This window comes from Papaver somniferum, chromosome 10, assembly GCF_003573695.1.
Source record: "Papaver somniferum cultivar HN1 chromosome 10, ASM357369v1, whole genome shotgun sequence".
Lineage (NCBI taxonomy): Eukaryota > Viridiplantae > Streptophyta > Magnoliopsida > Ranunculales > Papaveraceae > Papaver > Papaver somniferum.
Window position 1 is genome coordinate 36,523,989 of NC_039367.1, and position 9,298 is coordinate 36,533,286.

General features: G+C 37.1%; 2 protein-coding genes and 1 pseudogene across 2 annotated transcripts; 1 reads left to right on the plus strand and 2 right to left on the minus strand.

Annotated features, from left to right (window-relative positions):
- Positions 1-361: 361 nt before the first annotated feature.
- LOC113319591 (probable calcium-binding protein CML45) lies at positions 362-1,171 on the plus strand. The gene has a single exon (XM_026567843.1). The coding sequence runs from the start codon at positions 458-460 to the stop codon at positions 1,052-1,054; it is 597 nt and encodes a 198-aa protein (XP_026423628.1). The 5' UTR covers positions 362-457; the 3' UTR covers positions 1,055-1,171.
- An 867-nt stretch (positions 1,172-2,038) lies between these two features.
- Positions 2,039-4,099, minus strand: LOC113315534 (protein FAR1-RELATED SEQUENCE 5-like). The gene has a single exon (XM_026563801.1). It carries the CDS (start codon positions 4,097-4,099, stop codon positions 2,039-2,041), a length of 2,061 nt encoding a protein of 686 aa, XP_026419586.1.
- A 629-nt stretch (positions 4,100-4,728) lies between these two features.
- LOC113315018 lies at positions 4,729-8,317 on the minus strand (annotated as a pseudogene).
- Positions 8,318-9,298: the final 981 nt, after the last annotated feature.

The window sequence follows — 9,298 nt, forward strand, 5'->3', positions numbered from 1 at the left end:
GCCAACAAAGACCTGGCAGAACAGAAAAAAACAAACAAGTGAAAATCCAGCGGAATTCCAAAATATAGAAGAAAGTACAAAGTAGGTAACCCAATAAAAGATTCTTCTTCCTAGTCAATGATTCATGCTCAAGAAAACGCAATTTTTGGTAGACTAACTCCAAATACATCTGCAGCAAACTTCTCTGTTTCCATACAAAAACATAAAAAACTCCTTCCTTCCAATGACCACACTATGCTTCCATCACTTTCACAAGAGACTTTCCTTGCATCACCAGGACCGCTCTTTCCTTTGAAATTCCATATTTAGATGGCTTCAACACTGCCTACATATACCCAGTACCCCTTTGAACAAACACATTCATTCCTTGATTCTTTCTAACAGAGCCATCTATTAGAGTTAGCTGCTGATTAGGTTCAACTTTGATATAAATTTGATTGTTCTACGTAATCTTACAATGGAGAAAACATCAGCCAACACCTTGTCATCTGGTATTTCAATATCTTCCCTCCTTGAGGTTCTTGTATTCCATGGAATCCTCAAGTGGGTTGTTAAAATTCAAAAGTTTTATTCAAGTTTCTTATGCTTCTTCGAAAAATCGAAGAGTCAGTATGAGAAGAGAAGCTTTGCGTCTGAATTGGTCAATCAGAAGTTAAGTACTATTCATGAGAAGGAAGGCGAAGAAGAGGAAAAAGAAGATGATGGAAAGCTAAGCAGAGAAGATGTGGAGATGGTGATGCATAAGATGAGGCTTACGTGCAGTTTAGACGGTGAAAAGATTAAGGAGAGATTGGGTTTGGATGAATTACTTGGTTTGTTTGAGGAGAGAGAGCCGAGTGTCGACGAGGTGAGGGGAGCTTTCGATGTGTTTGATGAGAACAGGGATGGGTTCATTGATGCAACTGAATTGCAGAAGGTTCTGTCTGCTTTGGGAACCAGAGAAGGATCAACATTGGAGAATTGCAATATAATGATCAGAAGATTTGATGACAACAGTGATGGAAGGATAGATTTTAATGAGTTTGTGAAATTAATGGAGACCAGTTTTTGCTGATCCCTTTTTTTTCTGTAACCAAAGCAAGACTATCTATTTTTTCTTCCTCTAGCAAAGGAAGTCGACATATTTGTTGATTTATTATATGAATGAAGTAGATTAGATTAATGCATTCAATTGAAAATCACCACGATTTTTCGCATATTAGAAGCCATTTCAATTTATTATGATTAACAACGAAAGAAGACATGATGCACTTACAAGTATATTATGACTCTTGAGGCTGAAGAGCAAAAAGCTTGATGTGGGAGAATATTGGATGTGGGCGTGTGGGACTAATGAGGTGCTGCCACTTGTATACTTTTTTAACAGTTTTTTTACTAAATAAGTACTAGTCTTTCTACTCCAACTATACCCTTTCCAAAATCTCTCTAGTCAATTAAGAAAATAATACATTTCCTAAATTAATGTGAATGTAGTTTCCTAATCAATAAAAAGTCTTGCATCCTTAATTAACGTTGACTACTTGCAAACTAAAAATAAGAAAATAAAGAACGAGATCTTATTCGGTTGTAATTTTTTTTGTGTGTGTTTACAGAATGGGAGAGCAACACGAAAATATCTTTTGAGGCCTTTGTTCACCCCATTGTGTCATAGGCGGTGACGACGAACGTGCTGACTGAGAGCGTTTACGGCTGCTAGTTCCAATAACAGCATTGAGCTTATTCATACTTTGGAGGTATCCCAATCATCAGGACCACCTATTGCTCGATGGACATTGGATATTAGCTTGGGTGTGAAACAAGAAACTTATAAACAAGAGTCTCCTATAAATTTAAATAAAAACAAGTGATACACAATGACATCGTCCCATCGAGCATAATAATGTGTAAAAAAAAAGAGTTTGATATCCACCACGTAATAAAGTGAATAGAAAGCATCTCCATGAATAACGTTACGAAAAAATATAGATGAATGGAAGTAGCAATCAAATGTAAAAAATGTTGTAAATTTTGGAAACAACTAATCATTTTTTGTTCTTAGTCATTTTTCCTTTTTTCCCCTTCTTTCCCCTTTTCCCCACCTCCATAGGATCTTTATGTCTCGCAGAAGACTCCCTATTGTTTTCTTTCGAATGGGATCTTTTAGTGTTGTGTTCCCCTGTGGAAGATCTTCATCTTCATCGCTTATTTCAAGCAAATTCTTTTCGCGATCAACTCCAACGTTATTAGGCTGGGCTGTCGAAAGAGATTTTGTCTCTTCAAGAACCCGCAACAACGCCTGTTTTACAAATATACTTGCTTCCTCATTTATACAACCTGTTGTAGCTATAGATAACGCTAAGTGTGACAACTCACTATAACGTGCTGATAAAGATGGATCACAATCAACCATTAAACTATTTCCTTGAGAATCAATAACTATACCATTTGATGCATCTTTCGTCCACCTTTTCAAGTAGTATTCTGATGGAAGATCGGAAATCTTCAAATGGCGCAGTACTTTCAAAATATGCGCACATAATATGCCAAAGAACTCAAACTTTTTGCTGCTACACTGGAATGTAAGGGTAGAGGAAGTGATACGTACCGTGCGAGGTGCTCGTTTTCCAATATAGGATGATACTTTGTATATGCTAGTTGTTACGTCATCACTATCAATTTTGAATTCAAGGTCAATGAGCCTCTTAACTTGCATCTGGAATTCATTGAAAATCTTACTAGTATATATTTTAGATGATTTTTCTTCTACTTCCCATACTGACGTCAAGTTTGGTTTCGTTGCCATAGATTTGTAATCTGCTTTTTTGGCTTTTTCGCGCCGAGCAGCAACTGCTTTATCAAATTGACCTACAAACTCTCGAAGAATTTGTTTCTTCTTGAAATATTTTTTGAAGTAATTATTTATGCTCTCACTTCTTTGAGTGGTTGTCATACCAGCGCAAAAATGCTCTCTGCCATATACTTGTGCCCATTTTTCACGTAACTTGAATAACTTGTTCAACCATTTGTTATCCTTCAACTCATATTTTTCAAGCAGTTGTTCCCAGCTTGATAGAAACTCATATTCAGTCTCATAATCATAAATACATTTTCTAAAATCACTTAAAAATGATTCATGAATGCCAAAAATATGTGATAAGTGTTTCGCAACATTTTGGAAAATATGCCATAAGCAGAGACGATGATGAGCATTAGGGAATACCTGTTTAATTGCGTTGGCAATCTGGCTAGCCTGATCAGTAAATATAGTTTTCATCTCTTTTCCTTCCATTACTGTGAGGAATGTTTCAAAGAACCATACGAATGAACGTGTACTCTCATCCTTTAATAAAGCACTTCCAAATAGTATAGTCTGACCATGATTGTTCACCCCAACGATTGGTGCAAATGGAAAGTCATAACCATTGGTTTTGAATGTAGTGTCAAAACACACAACATCTCCAAATGCACTATAATCTAGCCTAGATTTTGCATCGCACCAGAAAATATTCATAATACGGTCTTCTTCGTCAGGTTGAATAGTGTAAAAAAAAGACTTATTTTCTTTTTGCTTCGCTTGGAAGTAGTCTAAAAGAAGTTGTGCATCTCCGGCTTTCATCCATTCAATGCGTTTTCCTTGCACCAAATTAGTACAGTCTTCTTGAGTAAAATTAAGATTTTGTGGCCCTCCTGCTTCTTCGCTCATATACGAGAAAATCCTAGTTGCTCCAAATCCGCTGGAAATCATATTGTTTATTAAAGTAGCTTGAGCAGGTAGTATCTTTCTTTGTGATCGCAAAAAATGCACCTTATCTGAAGATGCAAGCTCATGGTTATGATCGTCCAGAAATTCCACAACATAATAGTTTTCATTGTCATTGATTTTAATTTGCATTCTTGCCATACAACCTGTTCTCGTCACTCCCCGAGGTTTAGTTGGTGTTCCTCTTGTATGTTTTTCCCGCTGGCCTTCACATGAGCAAAAAAATGTCCTTCCAATAATTTTTTTGTCTACTTTTCTTTTCGAAGCCCAACGTTTCCTCACGCTAAAACCGACACTTCTTGCATAAACATTATAAAATTCATATGCATCATCTTCCGACTTAAATATTTTCCCAATCATAGTGATATCATCTCCCGTAGCCTCCTCAATAACAGTAATGTCTTCGGGATTAGTCCGAACAACCACATCATAGCCATTTTATGTCACCATAACTTCGCTTGGACAACCAATTTCATTCGAATAAACTGAATAATGCTTCTCTTGCGCTCCATCCCGAACAACCTCATCTAGATAACTAGATTCATTCAAATCAAATGGATACAACTTCTCTTGCTCTCCCATTCTGTAAACACACAAAAAAAAAGTTACAACCGAATAAGATCTCGTTCTTTATTTTCTTACTTTTAGTTTGCAAGTAGTCAACGTTAATTAAGGATGCAAGACTTTTTATTGATTAGGAAACTACATTCACATTAATTTAGGAAATGTATTATTCTCTTAATTGACTAGACCGATTTTTGGAAGGGTATAGTTGGAGTAGAAAGACTGATACTTATTTGGTAAAAAAATGGTTAAAAAAGTATACAAGTGGCAGCACCTCATTAGTCCTACACGCCCACATCCAATATTCTCCCACATCAAAAATTTTCCCAAATTCCTTTCCATCCACTAGTTTTCTGCTGTACATCGAAACAGAGATTACCTGATAAATAACACTGATATTTGTGGTTTTTGCTAAATCAATAAAATTTCACTACCAAATAACCAACATTAAACTGTAAAAATATTGACAGAATATAATTTATGATTCAGATGGCCGCTCCATCCTAGACAAAAAAGAAAGAGGCAGGTCTGGGCACCTGACTTTATTTAATCGAACACCTTTCTTGGACGGACACCTTTATTTCTCTGAACTCATATCTAAATTCCAAAAATTGAAGCACAGTTTCTAGTCATGACCATCTATAGCCAGCACAATCCGTGGAATTTTCCTTGTAATAAAAGCTTTAATAGCAGCTGTAGAATCTGACTGAATAAGGAAATTCAATCTTCCACGCTCTACAACCCATTTAATGGCTTCAACAATAGCATTGATTTCTGCAATGTAATTACAGAAATATATCTCCCTGACAATTTCTGCAAATATATCCGTAACCAGGCAGTCAGCGTCAGAACAGATAGAATCCCCCTGACAATTTCTGCAAATATATCCATAAACAGGCAGTCCAGGAATTCCTCTCAAGGCTCCATCAAAACACAGCAACAAGAGAGGCAGAAGAGGTAATCTGAAAAAGCATTGCACAGCTTTGATAACTTTAACATGCCTACATTGAATTTCTAAAAATCTTAAGGATTTGTAGATCTTAAGTAGAGTTTCACATGTTCCCCTTCAATCTTATACTCCCTTCATGAGTTAACTGAATCACTCTGTTCTTTATCTTAGAAATTGAGGGAACCCCATTTTCAAAAACCATCTTAATTTTTAGGAACCAGATTTCGACCATGGTACTGAATGCAACCATCCACATTTGCTTGATAATGGGGATCCTAGATTTACCACATGAAAGAAGATAAATAACACTGATACAGCATTGTAATATTTGCAATTGTTCAATGTTGCAAGACTTCCTCAATTTTATAGCGACAATCAACAAGCAAGCCATCCCATAAAAGTGATTTAGTACCTTCAATAATATACTCGACAAAAATTTTTGGCTGCTTAAATTTTCTTCCAAACACTCAATAGAAGAGTGAATGTTGGCTCCCCTCCTTCTCTCATATCGCATCTACTTCTGTTACGTTCAGCAAATCTAGAAGCGAGAAAACTTAGAAGAATAAGCAAACTATCCCTAGGAGAAACTCAAAGTCTTGGCTATATTGTAGAGAATACTGATCTGAAATGTCATAATTTATACTTATGAGTGAGTTGTATTACCTATATAAGCCAACAGAAATATGTTGAAGTGCCCAACAGTATGTTTTCAGGCATGCATGCTCTCCGGTATCTGTGACCTGAAAGACCAAAAGAAAATGTTTTTGGTGCCATAAAAGAAATACAAATTGGAAATCTGGATGCAAGAATAATAGTGTAGATATACCTGGACAGCATCTAAGTGCGATGGCTTCTCAACAGATACCTGCCTGGCCTCTCTGCTATTCTTGAGTTGTCACCAGTAATCCCCACAGGAACAAATTCCCCTTTCAAAACAATGGAACCTGTTTGCATCTCTTACAACTATCTTCCTTTCAGTGACCTGTGCAATAAGTTTGACTGCAGTATGACAATCATCACACATCCTAAGATTCTTAATCACATGGATTGGTGCTCCTGAGGGTGTGTTTATTACAGCAAAAGCTATAGCAGCTTCTCACTGTGGTAACTAAGATGCTCTTCCTTTTGTTCATCTCCAACATCATGAAGCACAATACCAATGTCAGGCACGTAGCCCAACATTTTTATCTGAGTTATCAGTTCGTCTACTTTCTGATGGATCTTTTTGGACTCCAAATGCTTCTTGTCTTCAGAAACAAAAACGTGGGTTTTATTCTTTACCTGTATCCAGCTAACCCCAGGTTCTTTCTTTATCCCTCTTCCTCTTAGCAGCTTTTTAATATTTGCAACTTCATCCCACCGCTTTGCCTTGGCATACATATTACACAACAAAATGTATGTTGCAACATCATTGGAATCCAACCCTCGTAATATATCTGCAATTTTCTTCCCTAGACTAATATTTTGGTGAACATGACAAGCGCTGAGCAAAGTACGCCAAGCAACCACATCCCACTGGACAGGGGTAGATTTCATGAACTTCTCAGCTTCATCAAGTAACCCCGCTCTTCCGAGAAGTCTAATTATGCAAGTATAGTGTTCCATCCCAGGCACGACTCTATATTTACCCATTAAAGTGTTCAAATAATAGAAACCTTCATCCACAAGACCCAAATGACCACAAGCTGATAGTACTCCAACAAAAGTTATGTAGTCGGGGACACAAAAAGATGCTATCATTTGTTGAAATACAACAAGAGCTTGCCTGCCGAGTCCATGATGAGCATACCCAGATATCATTGCATTCCATGTTACATTGTTTCGGTTACCCATATCCAGGAAAACTCGCTGAGCATCTTCAATACTACCACTCTTCGAATACATGTTGATTAGAGCATTCCCAACAATTAAATGAGCCTTAAATCCACACTTTTCAGCACGTGAATTAAACAAATCTCCACTCCTTAAAGCAGATAACCCAGCACAGGAATTCAACATAACAGCAAACGTGAATTCATTAGGCAGAACACCTGCAAGCTCCATTTTTAGAAATAAAATTAACGTATCCTCGAAACACCCATTTTGAGCATAAGCTGCCATCATTGACGTCCAATGTACCACATTCCGTTTCTTCAAGCCACAAAAAGTACTTTTTGCATACAAAAGCTTACCGCATCTCCCATACATGTCTATAAGGGAGCTACCAACAAAACCATCAATTTCTACTTCCCTCATCAAGATTTGACTGTGAATTTGCATGCCCAACTTCAAATATTTCAAACCGGCACAAAGTCCAAGAACAGTAACATAAGTGAAACTATCCAGCACCAAATACCCATCCACCATTTCTCTCAAAATTTCCAATCCCTCATTCAAATGTCCATTCTCTAAAAACCCATTAATGATAGAATTATACGAAAGAATATCGAATCCAGGAACCGTCTTAAGAACTCTCACTGCCCCTTCAATATCAGAGCACCTTGAATACATATCAATAAGAGCATTTTTCACGTACAGATGAAAAACTAATCCAGATTTCAAAACGTGACCATGACATTGTTTACCTTCATCCAATGCTCTAACATCAGAACACGACGCAAGAACTGTAGCAAAAATATATTCATTCGGTTGTAACTCCCATGTATCCATACTTTTAAACAATTCCAAAACCTCTAAAGGAAGTTGTTTATGCAAATAACCAGTCATCAAAGCATTAAAAGAAACTACATTTCTTTCAGGCATTTGATCGAACAACCTACGAGCTACTGAAACCTCGCCACATTTGGCATAAAAATTGATAAGACAATTAGTTTCGGTCAAGTTCAGTTCTTTACATTGATTAGATATAATCAACTGGGTGTGGATGATTTTACCGAGTTTTAAGTTTCTGTTATCAGCTGAGATCTTCAACAATTTGATGGTGTTTTCAGGAGATAAAAATGTTTTCTTTGGTTTGCAGGTGAAGGCAGGGAGAGCGAGTTTTTTGAGAAGAGTTTTTGAGGTGCTCATGATGTTCAAGGAACACTTCCCATTTGTCTTTCAAAAATCAAGAAGCTATTGGGCCAGTGACAGTTGTGGGGAGCAAGCAACACTTTGGATAGCAATTAGCAAGGCTATGCCGCATACCATATTTACTGCTTACAGGGTGGTTTGATTTTTGATCGAACACTTGACTTGCTTGGCTGACTAAGCCAACGGCTGGATACTCACATCAATGTCTGTTTTCGTCTGACTCGCAAATCTGACTCCGCACCTAAATCTTTCCTCGCAACTCCTGTGGCCTCGTCAGCAGCAGGAATAATAACAGGCTTCTTTGTCCTTGATTCCATAGCACTTCTAATTAGGGCTGTCAATGGAAGAATATCCGTCGGATATCTGGATATCCGATATCCGACAGGTTAAGAACTATCGGATATTCGATATCCGAGAATATCCTATAGGATATCAAAATCAGATATCGATATCCGATAGGTTAAGCTATCGGATAACGGATATTTATCCGATAATATCCGTTAGTAACAAAAAAATCTGTAAAGGTGAAATTATTCTCATACTGTCATACATAAAACTTGGAAACAATACTCATAAGATGGCATCTGAATTGTCTTCATCTGAATGTAAGTCTCTTACTCACACACATACATGAAAAGAAGCACAAGCAAATGCAGAAATGCTAAAGAAAGTAAAAACTTAACAGATATTCAAACAGGGTCTCTCTTGTCTTCATTCGTCTTCGGTTTCCAAAATTTCCATATCTGCATTATAACAATTAACAAGTCAACATTCAGATAGAATAAGATACACAACAATTGTCTAAGTAGTAATAATAGGATTATAGGAACTATGCACTGAGTTTAAGAAGAAAAAAATGTTTACCTTCATCACAAATGAAATCTGGCAACCAATCGCTTAAGCATAACAATGCTTCAACAACCTCTGGATCTAATGAAGCTCTGTGTGTTGTAAGCACTCTACCACCTGCACTGAACATTGATTCGGATGCCACACTGGTGACTGGGATAGCCAAGACATCTCTTGCCATCTTT